This window comes from Syzygium oleosum, unplaced genomic scaffold (assembly GCF_021117445.2).
Source record: "Syzygium oleosum isolate NSW1041296 unplaced genomic scaffold, Sole_v2.1 Sole_v2.06, whole genome shotgun sequence".
NCBI lineage: Eukaryota > Viridiplantae > Streptophyta > Magnoliopsida > Myrtales > Myrtaceae > Syzygium > Syzygium oleosum.
In genome coordinates this window covers 5,866,270-5,888,483 of record NW_026607490.1, presented here as the reverse complement: position 1 = coordinate 5,888,483, position 22,214 = coordinate 5,866,270, and the positions used below count along the sequence as shown (strand labels likewise).

Below are 22,214 nucleotides of genomic sequence, written 5' to 3'. Positions count from 1 at the left end.
ATTCTGCGCTCGAATCGGCCGAGGTCAAGCCAAGGTCCTTAAGCCTATGCCCGGGGATGAGACCCCCGAGTCTGAGCTTGGGATCGCTTAACTCTAGTGCCCCAAACCCCCGCAACCAGGCCTAAGTTGCTAGTGCTTACTCTTGGGTCCCTCAAGGCCGGGACCAAGACCTAGTTTCAGTGCCTAGGTCCTTAGAGGCCGAGCCTAGTTCAACGGAGATTGGACTAGAGACCTCGATGGCTAGGCTTAGGCCCTAGAGACCGGATCTAGGACCTCTACACTTTGGGCTCGGATCTAGGACCTTGACACTCTAGGATCAGGTACCCAAGTACCCGAAGTCGGGATTTGGGGTTATATTAGAGACTTTTTTCTCAAATGTGTGTTTCATAATTTTCCTATAACAAGTATAAGAAGATGACTTCCATTTTATTTGCAAAGTACATCCAAACGTTGAAAAAAAACATTTTAATTGAAAATATGTTCCTTTTAAATTTTTTTCGTTAAAATCTATTTTTCGATGAAATAGATGTAACCTTAATAAAAAAAGAGAGTGCTTGGTCATTTAACTTTTAGTTTAAGGGTTATTTTGGAAATAAAAGAAAGTAAGATGAACTTCAGGGTACAATGTGGTCTTTGAACGACTTAATAGTAAAATTTACTTTGTCACTCTTTTGATTCCAATTGTTTAGAGCAAAAGAAGTAACGACATGGGTGGTTCACAGACATTAATGTTCAATGTAGTATCTAAACTCTTTTTTTTTTGTTCAATCTGATTTCCTAACTCCTAAAAATCCGCTCAATGTATCATTCCGTTAAGTGAATTGCCATGTCACCTGCACTTTTCTAACGAGGATGATGCATAAGCATCTATTGCTCTAAAATAATGATGTGGATTGGCACATTGTTTTCCCCGGTCAACGTATCTATATTTCCTTCTTTCTTCCTTTTTAGCTATGATATATATTAGGAGTGAACATGATCCGAATGGGCAGTTCCTACCATGGAACCGGGAACCACCCACTAAGAACTGGTTCCAAAAAATTGAAACAGGAAATCGCCTGTTGATTCCATGGATCCACTCGAAAATCGGATCGCCTATTCAGTCTAGTTCCTAGGTGGGTCCATGGAACTGGTCCCACCAAGCTTCGTGCCAATGGAGGTGACCGAGAGCAAGAGAGGGAGGCGATGAACGGCCGAAGGCGCGGTAGTGAGTTGAGAGTCAAGGCCGTGAGTCGATGGGCGATGAGCTAAGACCGTGAATGAGAAATAGAGAGGCGACTCGGACAAAGTGAGAGTGAGACGAGACGAGTACTTAGTTGATGGGTGTTGAGCTTTAAATTAGGGATTTTAGGGTTTTCATTTTTCTTAAAATGTTTTCTTTCTTTTTTTGGTTCGAAATTTTCCGTAAAAATTATATATATATTATCGGTCCGATCCAGGTGGGTGGACGGTCGGTTCCACACCTAAAACCGAGAACCGGACCGGTATTTACCGGTTCTAGTAAATTGGAACCAGGAGCCGGACCAGTCCCCACGGGAACCGCCGGTTCCGATCCGATTCTGGACAGTTTCTGGTTCCTTTATACACCCCTAATATATATAAGTCATGTGAAACTCGTATGTGCGTTACATAGATGTCAGCATGACCAATTCAACGTTAAGTTAACAAAAATTATGGTCATGTTAGCGAATAGTATTAGAATTTCTAACATAAAATTTTTTGAAAGTTTGAACAACCCGTGTGGTTATCACCCAACAAAAGATACAGTGATTATCAATGCAGATACAGACAAAGATATGCTCATAGAACAATATAAGTACATATTTAATGTCTTCATTTATAGTTACATAGAACATTGTAGGGCCTTTCTTAACTATATCTACTCATTGTGGATACTGCATGGTAACTTTGGCTATAAAGAGATATAAAGATCTTTTTTCTTTTCTTGCCATGTGCCAGAAAAAGTTAAGAGAATGTGTGGTCAACCCCTTTGTAAACATGTGAAAGTCACTTATTGAAGTTAAAGAGATTACGAATCAGAGTTATTGGTTTAACCCCCTTTTGCTTTCGATTAAGTATGTTCTACATGTCAATCTTCAAAATGAAGAGTCAAAAAGAACATCAATAAAATAACTTATCTTCAGAAAGGATTGGTTGTTCATCCTTCTTCATCAATGTTCTTGTAGAATTATGTATGGATGTGGTCAACCAAATCATCACAGAGACAAGTAAACTATTCTTGTGAATCATAACATCCGCCATCTTTCTGTGATGTTATGATGATCCGCAATGTGTTATACTGAACCAATTATCATGTTCAAGCCATAGAAAGCTAGAATCAATGAATTTTAGGAGAATGATTTCGTAGTGATCCGTTTCCGAGAGGCTTATCTAAGTAGTAGCTAGGATTGAACCCAAGACTTTTTTTTATTCTATTGTTTTGGCCAAGTAAAAAGGCGAGAAAAATATGGCAATCGGTACTAGCAACACTTCCGGTACACAGTTCCAAATTCAACGGTGGAACTGTTACTTTGCCATGTTAATTTACTCACGGTATGTTGCTCATGAGACTTAGAAAACTTTGGGTTCTCTTTGTTGACTCATCATAAATGTACCTCTCACCCTGGCACTTGGCAGGGGAAACATATGTTTTTGTACTTAACACAAACCTTGGACCCACCTCTGTGAAATGTGTGAATTTCGGTGGTGAAAATTGATTGCACGCCACTGTCCAAGTTGTACTTATTGGAAGGGTGAGAATGGTAGCTACACAAGTTACTTGACTTGGTCCATGAATCTTGACAAAATCAAAAAGGATTAGAACTTCACAAGAAACCTGATCCTTTGACACCCATGAAAGCACCTACCTATGTGTTCACAATCATGGGGCAACATGGGTTCGTTTCTCTTATCGTGTCTTGCAAGGTGGGGTGGAATTTTTATATGTCATCTCTCTCTACCCCTAAATTCTTGTCCTTTTTTTTGGGGGGAAATTGGATTTTGATGATGTGGAAAAGGGTGATTGGGTAGAAAAAGTGGTGGTGGCTTGCACTAATTGGGGCTGGGTGGTGTGTGGTGGGGCTGCTTGGTGCTTTGTATTTATGTGGGCAATGATTAGGGCAAAGAAACAAATAGAAAAACAGAGAACATAAAAGAGAGGAGGAAGGAGATGAATGCATGTGGGTTGCTTTCATGACACTTTCTATCAAAACAATTTTGCCTCTATTTTGGCTTTTTATAAAGCATGTGTTTTGGACTCACCTGGCCCTTTTTTCCTTTTGATTTTTGATTCTCGATTTTTCATTTGTTGCTGGGTGTGGACAGGTTTCATCCCCATTGCTCCTGCATCGAGTGCAGGCTTCCACCTTCTGCCTTTTCCTCTCCATTCTTATCACTCCAAAATCTCTCTCTCTCTCTCTCTCTCTCTCTCTCTCTCTCAAATTAGTTTCCTTCCAAGAATGAAAATGAATTATCAACATAAGTGATTAAAATCTAAAAGAAGAAACTGAAAAATCATGAACACTTTTGGCCTTCTCCTTGGAAAATCACTGTATACATCAACATGGACAGTTCAATCAATGCACAGTTTTCTATGATGTTTATTTGAGCTTAGGACAATTCTTTCATCTGTAGATTACTCATGGGGAGTCCACAATTTACGAACATCACAGTTAAAAAAAGAAAAAAAATGAACAGCTCCTTCTAAGGGAGAGGTGAAATGAGGTGAAAATTCTTAGAATAATTTCCACGTGTTTCAATCTCCAATAATAGAGCTTTTAGTGAATTATGTTAAGCCTCTAGGTTTAGGGCAAATTGGAGCCACAAAAGAAGGACAATAATTACCCATATAGCATATTCTTGGAGGGTGTATATTATAAAAATAAGTAAATTAAGATTACTAGGGACAAGTATATAAGGTTGAAAAGTATAAGATGAGCACATGCATCCGACAAGGACAGGCCAGAAAAGCTTGTCCCCTTGCTTGAGACAGGCTTAAATGTCATTTTTGTTCAGTCAGTCCCAAATTTTTTAAAGGTTGATGATCAATTAGTGCAATGTTAGTCGTGTATAGATGTGCAAAATCATGTATGTGCTCTCAATGAAAGGTTCACTGACAATGACCTAATCTTCTGGAAACACCAGCACCTCAGGGGGCAATTTTCAGGGAACCATCTGTCTCCTCGTTTTAAGCTTTAAACAGAAAAAAAGAAGAAGAAGATGTGTTCACAGACATGCACTTAGGATAAGTCGATTTCAGTGAATGAAACAACTATCTTTTTTCCCAGATTTAGTACTCTCTTTTTTTTTTCGATCAATCGCGGTAATATCCTGAAGATGGGATCATTGAGGTTTTGAGACAACCGTCACATGATCTTGGTGAGATATTTAAACTGGCATGGAGTCAATAGGGTTCTTGAGATATCGGATACATGAACAGCTAATGGCATGTGTTGGGCTCATTCCATGATAGCAGAATAATATGTCGTGCATGGAATTAACAAGACACTAATGCAATCTGCAAATGATAAACTTTTGTTCTCTAGTTGATCTTTAAGCCCTCTCTCTCTCTCTCTCTCTCTCTCTCTGGTTCATCCTTATCCATTCCTCAAGGTTACTTCTCATTCATGACAAAAGGACTGTCAGGTTTCATTCGGCATGTCTTTACTTGAAGCAATTAGATAAAAATTGGGTGTCTTGGTCCCTCTCACATGGGTTCCTTGATTTGTTTAGTACGAAAGCCTGTTTGTCATTATCGCACTGAGCCTGGAAATGGGTCGCTCTGATTATTGGTGCTTATGCTTGTATTATGGGGGTGGGGTTTGACTTGGAGCAATGCACTTGATTTTATCTGCAACGAAGAAAAATGCTCCTGTGCACCAATAGGACGCTGCCGTCACTGGACTATATGATTGAATTTTTGTCTCAGTTCAACATGAACTTGAAATTACTCCCCCTTTTTTAGCACAAATGATTATATTTTGCTTTGTTTTTCTTGCTTATTGCCGTGACTGCTCCTCAGCTAGGTTTGGATTATATACCAACTAGGCAGATACAGATAAAAAGTGCCACCGGAGTTCGATTTGGTCTCGGTGTGAAATGTGGTGACCAGGTCTCTTTGTCTAATCAGATGAATGCAAAAGATACTTAATATTTTAAGATGGTATGATCAGGATCAGTGAACCACAACACACCCACAATCAAAGAAAGAGATGCTGGGAATTGGATGAACATGGGATTTGGTAGAGCGAACACGTTTTACGCTGTCAAATGCTATTATAATACTCACCCGTCAGAGCCACCTCAAAGCCTCATCAGTTGATTAAACTATGCATCAGTGCCGCCTTGTTTGAAATAAACGCTTTGCCCGAGCATCGAAATCATTAAGAAAATGCATCTCCCGCGGTTGGCGCAGGGGGGACTTATCTGTAGCTCTAGAAAAAGAATGGATTAGCAATAGTTTATACGATTCCTAATAATTGAATCCCATGGTCATCATATACCCAATTGAAGGACAACACCGCACGAGCGTACGCCACCTGAAGGAATTGATCCTTTGCTTGTCTTGAAAACAAGGATAAGGATAGTGATTATAAGAAACTTAGGATGACAATAACATCATTATAAACAACAAATCGCCATTCACTAGTCAATCAGGGATCCTAAAGGACCAGGTTTGCGCCCTAATTTAGTACATAAATACACTAGTACAGCGTAAGCAGTTCTTGGGCGACAATGGCCCCAACATCGCTTGGAGCTAGATTTGGACAGTGCAGATTTTCATGTCACATATAGGGGAGTTACAACACAATGGAGGATTAAGATCATCCTCTCGACCAATGGGATAACAGCATGATCTTACAAGAAATAAAAGTATTTACTATTTAACTCTGATCTTGAGCCGAAATAAAAATAATTTTGCAGCATGTTGAAATCAATTGAGCAAGGAATAGGACACCCTAGACTCACTTGACTGGTTTATCCTCCCAAACAGCAAGGATACAGTTGCATGCTTGTTCTAATTGTCCAATCAGTTTGAGTCTGTCGTGGTAAGAAATCACCGCCTCTCTTCCAGTATTATTCTTCCTGATAGATTCTTAGCGGGTGGCAGGAAGTTGTAAGCTGTTTGAAGGAGATCTAGGTCTAACAAGATAGGCTAACGTTCTTTCTACCACGTTAGAGTCGGTTTCCTCCAGGAAAGGTACCTCAAAAACCAGAGACTGGTATAAGCAGACCTCATCTTCCTTGCAATAGTAGACCTGCAGCAAAAGGCTGGATTTGTCACAAATTTATTCAGACTCTTAGCATTAAGACAGTGATAAAAGATCCCATTTTCATCAACAAACAACAAGCCTCTTCCCCAAAAGTGGTTTGGATTCAGACTGTTTTATTCTATGGGTTTCTGTTATAAATTTCTCTGAAAAACAAAATGCCAAATTTTCAAAAGGCCAATGTATATAAAAGTGCTTGCAAAATTGGAATGGCTAGGAGAACATTCTCACTCCTAAAGAATGAAGAACTCAAAAAAAGGAAAAAAAGATGGAACTTATTCTTGCAATCACAGTTATCTAATAAGTACAATATCGAATTGAGTATAAATCAAGAGAATGTATTTCAGAATACGATATTTCAAACATCAACTCTGACCTAAACCAATAAGTGTTCTGATTAACATTGTTCCAAATGCTTTAGTAAACTACACGAGTTTGCAGCAACATAATTCTACCAGCAAAGAGCTAATTATTTCCTCCTGAAAAGTCGGAAGATGATGGATCCTCAATTTGATTTCTAGGATCCTCAATTTGTTCACTTATGCAAGGCCTTTTTATGAATATCAATGAAACTCCATTGAATTTCAGTTATCAACCTGAACGTGAACGTTTATAGCAAACTGTACCTTGCAATATATCCTTCCCATCGAAGCTGAGGGGGAGGACCTCTTAAAATGAATATTGCATGATCCTTCCAAATCAAGACTGCCATCCAAGGGTTCAATAGAAACTGCACCTTCAGGTTCAGTTTCAACAAAAAATTTACTGCGCGCTTCCTGCATGTGCAAATTGAAAATTAATGTAAAGTGTAATAGAAGAGAGTACTAATCTCATACAGCTTTTCAACATTTAGGGGTAGCAAAAGTCGCAATGAATTCCATTAAGCAAAGCAGTTCAAGGCCGTGAGTATCTCAGAGAGAGGGCCAACACCTTTGAGAAATGATATCCTTCAGGTAATGATATCTTAAGGCCAAGATTGCCCTCGCTAGATGAGATTCCATCATCCTTAACTGACAATGTATCAGAGGACGTTCGACTCCGGAGGCGCTTCAAAGTTCTAGATTTAGGCACAGGAGGCCTGACTCCTTTCAGCTCCAAAGTAAGAAGTTCAGCATCTTCCTTATTCAAATCTAGATATCTTATTACATTGTTGTTTGTATCAGCTATGAATAACCTTCCTGGAAATATACACAAAGGGATCATATCTGATCAGATTGCTTCTCTAAATAAATTCCCAAATTCATATGTTAAAGGCACCATATCTACATGACAAAAATTCATAGTAAGAGCTATAAAACAGTAAATCAGAATTGAGCACAGATTATTCCAGAAGAGCATCACCCTTTTCGCCTTCAATAATTCCAGCTGGCTCAGAAAGCTGTAGAAAAAAGTGCACGGTCACTATAGTTCATGCCACAAACTAGTCAACCGGCAGAAGTACGAAAAGATATCTTCCTCTCTCATTTATACACAGCATGTGGAAGAAGTGAAGAGGAAAGACTGTTTCTTCTTGACTATACTGCCAGAAAAGCACAGTATTGACAATTCTAATTGATGTTCTTCAGAAATATTGTGGTCAACAGAATATGACCATGGTAAATTGAGGAAATTTACGAATGTTTCTTGTGATTTGTAGTTTCTAGAAATGTTTTCTTGAAGTGCAACTTAGGAAACTGAGGCAAAGTAGTTTCAAATAAATCTATCAACCAATCATAGCACTTTTCTTTTTCTGTATAAAGTAATTACTTATTAATAGAGAAAGCTGTTCAAGTACATAAGGAATACACAAGAGCAGCAAAAGAAAGACCAAAATACAAAGCTAATTCAAAAAAGATTGGAACATGGAGCCCATAAACGCTTCAAATTAGCAAGATTCTACTGACAGGACAAAGATGAGTAACAAAATGCATATTTAGACTCCATGGACATGATGTCCTTATAGCTTTTGCCAGAGGCTATGGAATAATCTAAGGAAGTAAATCAAAGCACGAAGGACTCCATACTTTACACATGTTACTGCCATATTTAGTTATCAGAGTTGAAAAATGATCCAGTGAATTAAGTAAGATAGAACTTCAGGATCTAATCTTTTGGTTCCATGAATGACAGTTTATCCGACAAGTTCATAAAACAATAGATTGTGCCAATCATCTGAATTCTAGAGCAAGAAAATGGGTATGGACCTGAGCGGTCAGTGGAGTGCCATCCCTGAAACCAGCTTTTCCTGTCCCTGCTACAGTGGTAACTTGTTTACTAACTGGATCCAGCTTCTTAATCTGAAATTGTAAGTTAACTTTCAGGAATAAATAATGGTTCCATAAGAATATTCAAAAATGTTTCTTGTAAACAGTTACTTAGAAAAAAAACGGCAACTTAGAACCTTCCAGGGCATTTATTCCTTAGTCATAAAAATTGAGTGAATAGTGCATTACACTCGAATCTCAACATCCCATCAGACTATTGAACTATCCTTTGCATAGAAATTAGAGAGTGCAGCACCAGAGGGCGAAGAAAGTCATTAGCAGATATGACTGGAAGTAATCTTTGGTCAGACAACACTTCTTTTAAATGAAATGACAGATCAGCTACATCTCAGATGGAGCAGCTTTTTCGCCTACGACAACAGTCTCTGCTTGTTCTTATATTTACAGTCCATATCTGACCCTGAAAACAGGACAAAGGCAATCTTGTGGTTGGTCAACCCATGGACTGTGTTTAGACACTCTCTGGCATTTGAAACTTTTCCCAGTCAGAGATAGATCGAAGCAAGCCGCAAGAGTGATTTCTCGACAAAAGTCGTAATAGAATAGTAGGTTTGTAGTGAATCAGTATCTGCTATATCAGAGACTCTCAAACTTGGCCAGTAGGCCTAGCCATGTATGTCGAGTACATAGTCCAGCATTTAGTCCACTATTAATGATCCATAGAGCATCATGTAATGCATATCAAGTAAGAATGATGATCTACAACAATGTTCATGAATTATGTTTTCTAGCCCAGCCGAAGAATGAGAAAAATAATGGCTTATTTACACGTTTTACCATCTTCTTGTCACTTTGCTGAAGTCAAAGAACTCATATTTCTGAAGGAATTCAATTACCTTGTGGTTGTAACTATCCGCTATATATATTTGACCATCCTTTGCATATAATACTCCCAGCGGATGTTGCAGAAGTACATCAGGACCTGTACCATCAAGATCTCCAAACTGCAAAAATCACACATCATCAGACCAGAATCTGGAGTAAAAGCAGATGCCAGATGAAAATCTCTGCTCTGATGTTCAGACCGAATACTTTTGTCGACATAGAATAGGACTTACTCTGAAAAGATTTTCCGAGAAAAGTGGGTCACCGCCAGCTAGCAATCTTGATCCTCCTGTTTTCAAATCAAGTGCTCGGATGGAGCTACTCTCACTATCAGCTATATAGGCCTCTTTGAAATCTACAGGAAAGCATGGACTTTGGACCGTCATCATCATGGTTCACATCTATGTGCCAAAAGCTTTATGTGAAGAAAATTTTTTGTGAGATATTACCAGGTGATAATGAAATTCCAGAAGGCTGTGCAAAGGAAGTGCTTGAAGGGCTAAATTAATTGACAACAAAAGGAAGAAACTGTCATTCTAGTGTTACAATTAAAGAAATTAAAGAAAGAACCAAACAAAGCAGAGCGCAGAACTGCAGTAAACACTAGGCCAGTTTGAGGTTCATCTAAATCCTATTTTAAAACTTGAAGCCACATTACAATCAATATTCTTTCTAATAAGCAAAACTAAGTGGGACTCTGGAAATGTGAGTCCAATTCAAAATTAAGTAATGCAAAACTCGTGACATCATGTAAAGAGCATGTCCAGTCAACGAGCTTCAAATTACGATAGTCGAGCTTTCTATGGCACAGTAACCACAGAAATTGTGTAAGTCCAACTACAGTAAGAAAGAAGCTGATTGTCAAACCATGTAAAAATGTCCAATGCATTAGAATTCAGAACTTCACCCTCCAGTGCAGTTTCAAGAAAGCAAATCAGCTGAAGCTAACCCAATTTCAAAAGAAAAGTACAAATCGTGTTTTCTCTATACGGTACCTTGATCCATTTAAATTTCTTTCGTAACCGTTGCCACTAAAAGCCCTGGTCACACCTTCTGATGTATCATGTTCCCAGATTTGATGTTGACCAGCCATCGCAATGTAAACTTTTTCGTTCAATGGCTCAAAGCAAACATCCCAAGGAGAATTGAGAAGCTGAAAATGAGGGTAGACTTTAGTGCAAAAGGTGTTTCGCATCTAAAAGCAGGTGCCATCTTCAGCTATAGTCTACCAAAGAGGATGTGCACTGGAAAGCTGAAGTTTGAGCATGCACAGCTCAAAGAATCGTAATTTGTATTCAGAACTCGCCTGATCCATTCCTTTTCCTCCACCTTCATAGTCCGAACCCCTGGTCCCATTTCCAGCAAGAGTACGTACAGTCTCATTAACAAAATTAATTTCCCTGCAGCCACATAATGAAACCTAACTGATTGGTATGATACACTGGTAATCTCCTCTTTATTTCAAGACAAGTAATTCCATGTTCCTTCATTATAATAAGAGAACAAGACAAGTTTAACAAAGAGCTACTTAAAGAATAAGGTCTTTTGAAATCTTGATTACCAGCAACATCAGCAAAATCATCTAACTCCTGCTGGAAAGATTCATGATTCTATGATTTTTCCATTACCTTAGAGCGTGATTTTCTGTATCTGCCACATAGAGGATATTTTTCTTTGGATTGTAGGCCAGGCCCTGCAGATGCACAATATCCCAAAATTGCCGCATTTGCAGTCAATATCAAAAGTAAAACACAAGTGCAGAACCTCAGCATGATATGTCAGTATCAACTCACTAGATTCACCAAGATCAGGAGACAGTGGGCTATTAAATAAATAGAATGGTTATGAATTTTTTTTTTTTTTTGAAAGCATGATGGTGATGATAAATTTTAAGGAGATCCTTACTTGGGGACGATTGAACGTGACTTCATCAAAATTACCATCACGTAAGCCCTCCTCTCCTGTGCTACCAATTTGGACAATAAAGTTCCCGTCTAGATCAGTCACCACCTGAACATCAAGCACGGTATATCATTTGATGCTATTCCACCTAAGTCAAGAACTTCAAAACCACCATTACAGTAGGAGACGCATAAATATAGAATCACAGGCATCATGGAAGTATTGCAAAATAGGCTAGCAAGTTTTTGCAGACTTTAGCATGTCTAAATGATGGAAACAGGACTCATCAAAGATACGGGTTCCACGAAGTAGCTTAGGTAATTTGGGGTGAAATAAGAGTATCAAGCATTTTAAATGCATTATGGTCAGCTAAAGACATTCCCTAAACAAGTTATCACAAACTTTGTTCAAATTAATGTCACAACGCGAGGTATACACATGGTCTGTTGGCTTTGGCTTTGTGTCTGCATCTCCGTTTCTAACGTTTTCAACAGTTTGAAACTTACGATTAAAAAAAGGAGGAAAATCTGAAACTTGACCAGTAATAGCACTAAATTTTTTGTGCTTTATCATGTTATGTCTAAATGGAAACCTACTATAAACATCCAGGCATTGTTTTCTAAAAATAGAATATTTAGATTGATAAAAGCTTTCCAAATACCATGCACTTAATCACTTGGGCTGTGGAAATGGATAATACAATATTCGTGTCCTGATATTTTATCTTCCTATTTCAACACCTTGTAGCTGTTTGCATGGTGTTCTTAGTGAATTTGATCTTCCTTGCTTGAGAGAGAGAGAGAGAGAGAGAGAGAGAGAGAGAGAGAGAGAGAGAGAGAGAGAGAGAGAGAGTACAATGCGGTTATGGTTACTGTCTGAAATGAAAAGCCGATTGTTGAGGACATCTATCGCCAACTTTCCAGGAAACTTCAGAGGAGATGTGGATAAGCGTGGATCATTATTTTTCTCCAATCTCAAAGGTAAAGGGTTGTTCTGTAGGAGCTTCTTTCCACCATAGTAGAGAAGAGCTGCTTCAACTAAATCATCCAGATCCTACAAGGAATAAATGATCAACTTTAATATTTTTCTGATCTTTCGACTCCTGAAAATTAATAGCAAAACTGAACGACTGTCTTGAACTTATCATAGCTTTTAGGTAGAAAAAAACACCATTCAGGGGTACAGATGAATTTGCAGAGGACTAGGTATTAATACCTTCCGACGACCCTCTCCGGCTAGTTGAGCAATGATCTTACCATTGGGCCCAACGACAGCAAATGTAGGCCATGAATTAACACCAAGCTCTCGCCACATATACATCTCTCCATCATTGACAACCTAATCAGACAAGATACTTAGTCTAAGAAGGTGAGAAAATCAAGAAATACAGTTGCATGATTAAAATGGTTTTTCTGATGACACTGGTTTGAGTCATAATCAGATCAAAACATTCTTAGAGCTAATGCATTTCATAGAATGTCCCACTGAACAGCTCAATCTAATCTTGTATTGAAGAAAGAAACAACATTGTGAAAAATAAGACACAGCCAGTGTCTAGATCATTTGGTATGAGGAAGTGACTATATCCTATGGTCATGAAGAATAATTTGTTCTTTGGGTGGTAAGATGACTGAAACATGGTCGCACATGGGCAGATAAGAACTTAATAATGCACATGCTCATAAATAGTTCTTCATAGGCAGATGGCTTAAACCCTCAGCAACATGTTAACAACTCACAACAGAAAAGTGTAAGAACACATAAACAGGCATCGTACTCCTCAACAACATAATTGCTTTGGGAGACCATAATGTGTCATATATCTTAATACTAAGTGTCCAACTTACTGGATGAGTGATGTCATAACGTAAAACTGCATTGTGGATGGCTTCTAAATCTTTCTCATTATCAAATTTAGCAGAATGCACTCCGACAACAACAAACTGCCAAGTCAAACATGATTATTTGTCAATGAGCAATATATTCTCATTAGATTCAACAAATAAATAAAGTGGGAACAACAGTTACACAAGGAAATACGTCGTAATGTGAATACTATCTGCAATTCACATGATTTATTTTCTCTCTGCAATTCTTTAAGAATATTTGGTGCAGATTATGTATTGTTACTTCCATAGACACTGCCCTTTAATGATAAAGAGTATTTTGATGACTTGTGAGAACACTGTAGTGAGTTCACAATAAGTAGCATAACACATGCCCAGCAAGCTGCAGGCAATGCATCACAGCAGGAAAGATATTAACATTAATAAATGACAGTACAAACAAGAACATATTACATTGATAAATTGTAAAGTATGAAGTAGACATCTCAAAGGTCCAGAGACAACTAGACAGGTGAAGACAGCTTTTGCTGGGTTTCCATCAACACCACTCCCTTTTTTGTCCATCACTCCTCTTTCCTACCCCTTTACTAATCCAAATCATAGTTTAAAGGCCGAATCGACTTTGGATACTAATTCCTAAATCCTTTTGGAGGACCATGTGCCGTATCTTTTTCTGTTTTTTTTTTTACATAGAGAACTTCGAGCAAGTGAACTAGACAATAAGTAAAGATCATCATTTAAGAATACATTTAGATTCATTATTGCCAATTCCAATTCCTTCCATTTTATTCGAGTAGTCCGTATCCTGCTAATGAAAAGAGGCCTAAGGATAGCGGAAAAGGTACATCCAACACGGCTAATTAGTAAGAGTCACATCCTCCCTGCCTCACTCTTTTCATTAAGAAAGACTACTGATCTAATTAAAGAGGGGGAAAAGAAAAAGAGAAAAAGAATGGTATAAGCAAAGCCTGTATGTTGATGTGCCTATTCAGTATTCACTGAAACTGGATTGTTCCTCAGTATCCTAAGGTGACAAACAGATCATAGCCTTTCACTCCTTCACACATGTAGCGGAATATCTAAGTATCAGGTACACCAGAATTAGGTCCCCATATTTTACGATCGATAAATATTGACGGTATCTAGGAAGCAGTGGATCCAACATGAAACATTTCTCAACAAAGAAGCCACTCATATATGCCAGCAAGGTTCATCATAAGAAACCACAAATCTATAGACATCTGTGGGAATTCAACTTACACTCATTGGATTTTACATGAGAAAAAACAGAAACTTACCGGCATCTCTTTATATTTTTTCTCCAAGTAGTCTAGATCTGGTAAGACGTGCATGCAATTTATGCAGCAATACGTCCAAAAGTCCAACACCACCACCTTTCCTCTCAAATCCTGCAATGAGAGAGTGAGAGAGAGAGATTTAAACACACCATATGCCTATGCCTGCCGCCCTGCAGTGGGGGTGGGGTGGCGAGGTTGGGTGGTTTGAGACGTACGCACAGAGATGACTGGCTAAAAGCACAAGCAGAATTAATCCATCAAATGTCATAGGATCAGAAAGTAAGAATCTATGGCAATTATTGTCTGCTGAAAGCGACTGCACCATCACTTAACAAATCTGCGAAAGTTCATTAATGTTCCTAATGTGCAGTTCCCTTTTTTGTGGGCCTTATATACATGGCTCTCTCTTTCCGGTCCTTTTCATGAAAAAATCATATTCCAGTGCTTGGATATTGGATTTGCAACTTTATATTAGATTACCAGGTGCAAAGCCATAAATGGTTAGCTCTGAATGTAAGAAAAATAGCTGCCATAGTCAATTACGACGCGAACTCTGCAAAAGCTTCCGCTACTTAATGGTCTTGGGTCCTGTGGACGTGAGTCATGGACCACTTCAAGCAGTCAATGAAGGTCTAAAACTATTTATACAGCATACAGGAAAAAAAGAATGAACATGTAGCAGAGTTGATTGGTTGTGTTTAATTATGTCTTGAGTTTGAGCCATGTACGAAGCCTGACCCGTTTGGAGGATTTTGATTTGTTCAAATCGGTGTGCACTTTAATCCGAATAAAATTTGGATAGCTTGGGCAGTGGAACTTGATTTTGTTTCCTGTAGGAGAAGATTATCTAAGTTTCAACGGTTGGACTTCTTGGACTCCAATTGCCACAGAGGAACTTCTTTTGGCCATACAAAAAAGGAAGGGCTCATATATATTCTCTAAATATAAATATACTTGTGTGCCCAGGGAGTAATCAGAGGAAAGAAAATAAAAGCATAGGTTTTGCTTTTATTTTTCGAAGCCTGCTGCAGCCATATAAAAGGGAAAGAGAAATTCTGGATTCCTTCAGCAAAAGAAAGCACCGCACAGTACAAGGACGTTTCTTGGGCAGCCATAAGAAGAGCTTTTGTTTTGCTCATGAACACGAGCGTGATTGTGCTGTGAGCTTTACATTAAAATTGAATTGTTAATTTGTAAATACTATGGGCTTGGGTGTAATCTAGGTGTGGGAAACACTCGAATGGGTGAGCAATTGTAATTCTAATTCACCGATTATTAGTGGATTATATGCTGCTGACTCTCCCCGTGGAGTATATACCGACACTCTGACCGAATAACGTAAATCTTTAGTGTTCTTTATTGTTCCTTATTTATTTTTCTGGTGATTTTTTTTTTTTTTGGTAAGTAAAAATATGCCAAGAATTTTTCTGGTGATTTCACGTTGATTTAATTGCAAAATCCGATATTTTCTGTATCAATTTACAACAGCTTGGCTAAAGCAACTGTTGTAATATCAATTACCATACTAAGTGATAGAACAATCATATAACAAAGTCAAAACAAGATAGTGAAGGCTCTGCTATTGAAGTAGTTACCCTGCCAAACTGAAGGGGAGCTGTATTTAACCAGTCGAGCTTAGGTGGAAACTCTGGCACAAGAGGAGCAGATCCCCTTCATTATGATTATAAAAACCTTGTCAGTTCAACTAGTGATGAAGGAAAGTCATGATAGAAAAATATCACATGACAAGTATGTTACATGAATGACAAATCACTGAAAAGAAATCAGGAACAAGTGAAAATTTTAAAATTCTCACTTTGATTCCAGATCTGAGATGTAATTCACAAATTGTTGAACTCTTGAATAGCGTGAGTCACCTGCAAAAATGATATTAAATCTGCAATTTCACCCTTTCTCTCCTTCTACCATTCATATATCACAAGGAAAAGATAAGGATGAACAGAGTCAAATGACTTCGCCAGCAAATAATGTAGAATACCAACTTTTGAAGGCATTGGCGAGTGCAATATTAAATGCAAATAAATTATCACAACAGGCGCATATTATTACCTTCACCCTGCCAAAAAGATGGCTGATTAACTCCAAATAGCAAATTCCAAAGTGCTTTAGGTGATGCATACTGCATTGCCTACAACCATACCTTCATATCAATAAAGCAAAGTTCCTACATAGTAAGTCACTCAAAGTGAATCCAAATTGCTCATGATAAAATTATTCAGCATGAGAGGAAATTCTTGATCAGAAGCTGTACCTTCCAATTTGTAATGGTGAAGAAGAGACAAGACAAGGCTACACCCAAACTTCCGTATCTTACTAAGTCCCGGCGAGAAACCTGCAACCTGTCCAAAGATTATCTCCGACCTCAAGCTGAAAATGTTACCAAGGCATGCTTCCAAAGGAAAGTTACAACAGTGTTCCAGTAGACATCACCTATAAACATGCAAGAGAAAGAACAACTACAGGATCTCCAGGCTGATAATCGAACATATCTCTCATTCTTAATTTGAATTATAGCATAAGTGACAGAGGTCATAGTGCACATGATAGGTTAACCTCCACAATTAGAGTGGAAGTGTCATAGATGAAGAGGTAGCATGCAGATTTGTAATCCAGGGTAGCAGGAAAACCTCATGACAAAAATGATACCCAATTTAGTGATATGAAAACCAGTGAAGAGTAGAAGCAATTTAAGAAGAACTGTTTACTTTCCACATGGGAATTAAACTATGGAAGTTACCGAAAGAGATCTTTCACTTAGCATCTAAAATGAGGAAGAAACTGCATGGAGGCGTTCCTATTTGATTTCTAGAATTAACTAGGTTCCTGACATCAAGTAAATCCCAAATGCTATATATCAACTACTGCAAGTAACTTGAAAGGAAAAAACTGCAAGGAGGCTATTGATACATTTTTCTGTAAGGTGTGGATCATCTTAATGATCTTCCTAACTCTTCAGGCCACAGTCTCATCTTTGCATTTCAAATGGTGATTCAGATTAGTTGAAGATATTAATATATGGATGCATAATTAAGTAATAGAGAATATTCCAGTTGTAGCATAGAAAGAAACAAAGTTCGATCCGCAATATAAAAGCAATAGGTCATATTTGAAATAGTTAGCGAGTTGTAGAAAACATGAATTCTAATCAACATTGTCAGCCTTCAACATATACGAGGGGACTTACCCTACAGTGGATGACAAATTTCCATTGTTAGAGTATTTAATACTATCACTTCGATCTTTCAGCATTTCTGACGAGATTTGAGTGGATGCCTCATAATACTGAGGTTCCTGCATCTTCTCATCTGCAATAATTTATTCTCGTTAGAGTAACGTCAAGGGTTTTAAACATTGTCCGTAACAATTTCGGTATGAGAAAATCTTTTAACACGCTGGCTGTCTAATTAATAATGGCTTTAAAATTGACAGCCAGAGTGATTTATTGAAGCAAGAAACAAAACCATTGTTGAAGAAGAATTCAGAATAAAGATGAGCCAGATCAACTTGCAGCTCGACAGTCTTTGATTTAAAATGCCCACTACAAGCAAGTAGGTTAAACATAGGTTCCCAATACAAAGTTCATCATAATGATGATAGAACAGACAACACTAGCATCTCAGGACTACATACTAAGGTCACCAGAACCACCACTGACAATATCATCAAGCGAAACGCTTTGTATTTCCTTCCTAACGAGGGATGGACCAGCAACTTTTAGTCTCTCTTCAGATAATGTAGTCGTCAAAGCAATACATCTGCAAGCAACAGAAACTTAATTACTGTATAAAAGAGAAGATGGATTATGATTGTTCTTTGCAAGTGAAACTAAAGCAGTAGACTATGTAGACACCTATATCATCAAAAGACAGGTATAGTCAGTTAAGAAAGAACAAACTTGAGTTACGACAAATAAAGCAACTATTACTTCTACCTCATTTGTGCAGCTTTGGCAGCCTGAACTCCAGCTAGAGCATCTTCAATAACAATACACTGGAACAGGACAGGCAAGATCAGCTTTTCCGGTTACAGCACCAATGCCGCATGAAATACTTGAAAGCAGGGCTGTTTTGCAAATATTTCAGTTTGTTCTGATTTTGAAAACAGAAAGCATCTGAAAATTCTTTGGGTAAATTGTTTTGGTGGGCCAGTTTTACTAAATCTTCTTTTAATAGCAGATCTTTTTGTGAAATTAAGAACCGATAACTTCAAACTTCAACTTATAAGATTCTTTCATTTAACTGCACGCTTGGAGAAAATATATGTTATACTGATTGCTGTGAAGCATCACGACCATGTTAGACTATAACCATGACTATGTTACACAAGTCGTTCTGTGCAGAAACATAACAATCTTCACTATCACTAATTTGTCTCAATTACCACAGTATATTTCCATAATACTTCTTATCATTCTGGAAAGTGCCCTGAAACTGAGAATCTCAAATTTTGCTTGTCTGTGCAATCCAGTTAATAAAGACCAACAAGACAATAGATCCTTTTCTGTGAATAAACAGTGAAATATGAAGACGAATCAATCCCTTCTAGTGCAATGTCTAGTAAAACATCACACTACTGAGCTGGTAACAGAATCACTAGGAGAAGCTTTCTTTCTTTTTTATTTTTCCAGAACATTTGAGTACTGCAATTCATATATGACAGGCTTTCCAGAGGAGCTTTCTTTCTAGAGCGCTGAACATTTTCTACCAGGAGAGATCATAAATGGTTACACTTGATTAATCTTCTCTTGATTGAGATGCTCTTAGCATATTAAGCATTTAAAGAACTTAAGAATGCATACCTCGGTCGGTGGCACATTTAAGATCTTTGAGGCAGCTAAGAATATGTCAGGAGCAGGTTTCAGGTTTTCAAAAGCATCAGCTGACACGATAGCATCAAACCTGAGAAAAAGAAAAATAGGAAATAAGATACAAGGTTTAAACTCATATCGGAAGTAAAGTCTCATGCCCTCTTAGATACTCGAATAGTTGTCGATACAACTGCATCGAAAGATGATGCAAAAAACTCATTCAAGTTTATACCACATAAGCTAGCAACTGCCTGTTTAATGAGGAGAGGCGGTCTTTGGTCATATTCGAAAGATGGAAGAGAACAGAAGTACCATTAGAGAAAGAAAAAGGGAGCATGTATGACTGAAAGAGTTTATGAATAAGCTATTCGACTGGTTTATATCTTAGCACACTATATTCGACCATGTCCATCTAATACGGATTGAAGTCTCCATCCCAGCCACAATTGAAAATTAGTTATAATATTTCGCTCACACAAGAATCAAGATAAAAGTAATGATCATGCATTTGTAACTGGTTTAGCTTACATTGACAAGGGTAAACCAGCAGCAGCCAAATTTGCATCTACCTTGATGCGATCAGCACTAGATGCAACGGCAACTTTAAGGCCCTTGCTTTTACACTGCATAGACATTCCATTGAATGAACTTATTAGCATATGCAGCAACGGATTTTGTTTTACGAGTGAATTGAACTTGATCATCCACAAACCTGAGAAATGAGTTCCAGGGCACCCGGAAAGCCTATGCCGGAATTCGGTTTTGCATACTGACAATAGCAGAGACTTATGAAAGTGTTAATGGATTTTCAGGCACAAATGCAAGTCCACATGAACTGTACTCACTTGTTCATAACTTCAACTTAGACTTTGAAGCAATACCTTATCCAAATAGATCTCAAAGAACCTCTTCTTTGCTGCCTGAGTGTCAAATCCCTTAACCCCTTTAGCAGAAGCAACGCCTCCTAGAAAGTTTGCCTCACCTGATCAATAAGGAAAACAGTTTATCAAATGAGAATGAAATTCCAGCGTTGCACCAATAGACTCGTGGTAAAGAAAAATTAATATGAATGGAAATGTCCATTTCCTATATCAAAAGCTTCTTCCCCAACAATCTGAAACAAAAAAAAAAAAACTTTTGGCACAGGATCAGGGAATAAGAAAAAAGACACGAAATATTCCAGAACAGAATACTACTTGCCATTCATGTTGAAACTGAGTGTCACTAGCAATTATACAAAAATTTACTAGGGGCAAATGAACATGAAATAGCCACAGAAGCGCCAAAAGTGACAGCCTACTCTGATACCGCTGCGGAGAGAGTGCAATGCTTTATTTACCAGCTAACCGCGTCTTCACATTCGGACAAAATTTCAATCTTCGCATTGCGTTTTTGACCTTTTAGAACTTCACAAACCACCTACCTCCATTTCATATACAATTTGAAGTCAAAAGAATACTTATTATGCCTCAGCTACAAGTATATGTATTTTTGCTCCAGATAAGATTAGCAAGAAAATCAGAAATATCTTCAGTAAACTGATCGTGTGAATTTTTATCTAGACGTGAAATTGAGCTAAATCGTTCATACCATGAAGCAATATGAAAGCAAGACTTCGTTTTTCCCGCACCCAAGTAGTGATTTTTCTCTTTGCGCGTATAGATACATAAAACAAACATTTCGATACCTGTTCCCATGAAAGGCACGAAATCCTCCACGGTGACTTCCACGCCCATCTCCGCGAACACGTCGACGGCCGCCCTCCGCGACGGCTCCTCGCTGTCGCAGAGCACCCCGTCCATGTCGAACAGCACCGCCGACACCTTGCCCCACCCGCTCGCCGGCGCCCCGGGCGCGGCCTTCTCCTCGACCCTCGCGCACGCGCGCACGGACATCCGCCGCTCGAGCGGCGGCGGGGGCGGCGGCGGGGAGGGGGCCGGCCGGCGCCGCGGCAGGGCGACGCGGGCAGGGCCGGCGGCGAGCCCGCGGGGCCTGGAGGCGGCGGCGGAGGAGGAGGAGGAGGAGATGGAGAGGAGGAAGAGAGCGTCGGAGCGGGAGAGGGAAGGCGAAGGATGGGAGAGGAGTTTCATGGCGGTGTCTTGCTTGGGAGTGGCGAGTGGCGGCAGATGGAGGGAGAGAGAGAGAATGGCGGGTGATGGAGCTGATTAGACTTTTTTTCTGAACTCCATTTTTTTTGGGTTTTGTTTTTTTTTTTTTTTTTTTTCTCTGGTATGAATTTTTCCTCCTGTCCAAACATCTGAATTCTAAACATGTGATTTTGTTTCATTTGGGCAGCATTGCTCTTGTCAAATCTCAGTCATTAAACATATGAACTTGAGCTATCTTCTTCTTTTCTTGCAAAAAAAAAAAAACACATGCTTGCTTGGCAGTAACGAATGGAAAAGATCTTATTCAATTCTGTGCTCGAAGCATTATTTTTGGTTTCACGGATCTCTTAATTTGGCAATTGAAAGATCAATGAAACGGTGAACTCAATTTTGATGAATGATGAATAATTCAGATTTTACTTAATAGTAATTTATATTTTCTTTTATAAGAAAATAAATCGCATTTTAAAGACGATAATCTGACTTACTTTTTGTTGCAAATTTCAAAAGTAAATTTCTTTTGACATCTTTCTCGTTCATGTAAGGTCATGTCAGTGAAAAGGTGTGCATAAACCACTGGCATTATTAGGGAAGTAAAAACTAAACGAAGGATTTCAGGATGAAGAGACTCATTTCCTTTTTTTTTTTTAAGTGGTGGAGAAGCATTTTGGTCCGGTTGGATTGGTGGTGAGGCACTTGACAAAGCTTCTGCATTATCCACTCTGAGGACCACTAAATTTTCTCTCTCTGTCTCTCTCTTTTGCAACAGCTACATTTTCTCTGCAGATGGGCTTTTGCTAATGGGCCAAGACAGTTTCTGAACGAGTGACCAAGCCCAGGCATTTTCAAGCTCCAACAGTGCATGATCTGTTG

General features: G+C 38.6%; 1 protein-coding gene across 3 annotated transcripts; it reads right to left on the bottom strand.

Moving 5' to 3' along the window:
- Positions 1 to 5,616: 5,616 nt before the first annotated feature.
- On the bottom strand, positions 5,617 to 21,409 carry LOC115680164 (protein SUPPRESSOR OF QUENCHING 1, chloroplastic). 3 transcript variants are annotated; one of them, XM_030603912.2, is made up of 28 exons: positions 20,921 to 21,408; positions 20,115 to 20,215; positions 19,946 to 20,002; positions 19,762 to 19,856; positions 19,225 to 19,324; positions 18,358 to 18,416; positions 18,057 to 18,181; positions 17,611 to 17,731; positions 16,678 to 16,765; positions 16,476 to 16,554; positions 16,222 to 16,282; positions 16,001 to 16,076; positions 14,406 to 14,516; positions 13,108 to 13,203; positions 12,476 to 12,598; positions 12,116 to 12,313; positions 11,264 to 11,368; positions 10,987 to 11,051; positions 10,665 to 10,758; positions 10,354 to 10,511; positions 9,808 to 9,857; positions 9,592 to 9,713; positions 9,370 to 9,477; positions 8,453 to 8,545; positions 7,611 to 7,647; positions 7,200 to 7,447; positions 6,896 to 7,045; positions 5,617 to 6,257 (listed from the first exon to the last, which is right to left on the bottom strand). In XM_030603912.2, exons 1-28 carry the CDS (start codon positions 21,321 to 21,323, stop codon positions 6,096 to 6,098), a joined length of 3,285 nt encoding a protein of 1,094 aa, XP_030459772.2. In that variant the 5' UTR covers positions 21,324 to 21,408; the 3' UTR covers positions 5,617 to 6,095. The 3 variants fall into 3 exon arrangements, with proteins under 3 accessions (XP_030459772.2, XP_056168290.1, XP_056168291.1); XM_056312315.1 differs by lacking the exons at positions 5,617 to 6,257; positions 6,896 to 7,045; positions 7,611 to 7,647 and having other exon boundaries at positions 7,215 to 7,447; positions 20,921 to 21,409; XM_056312316.1 differs by lacking the exons at positions 5,617 to 6,257; positions 6,896 to 7,045; positions 7,200 to 7,447; positions 7,611 to 7,647; positions 8,453 to 8,545 and adding an exon at positions 8,577 to 8,933 and having other exon boundaries at positions 20,921 to 21,409.
- Positions 21,410 to 22,214: the final 805 nt, after the last annotated feature.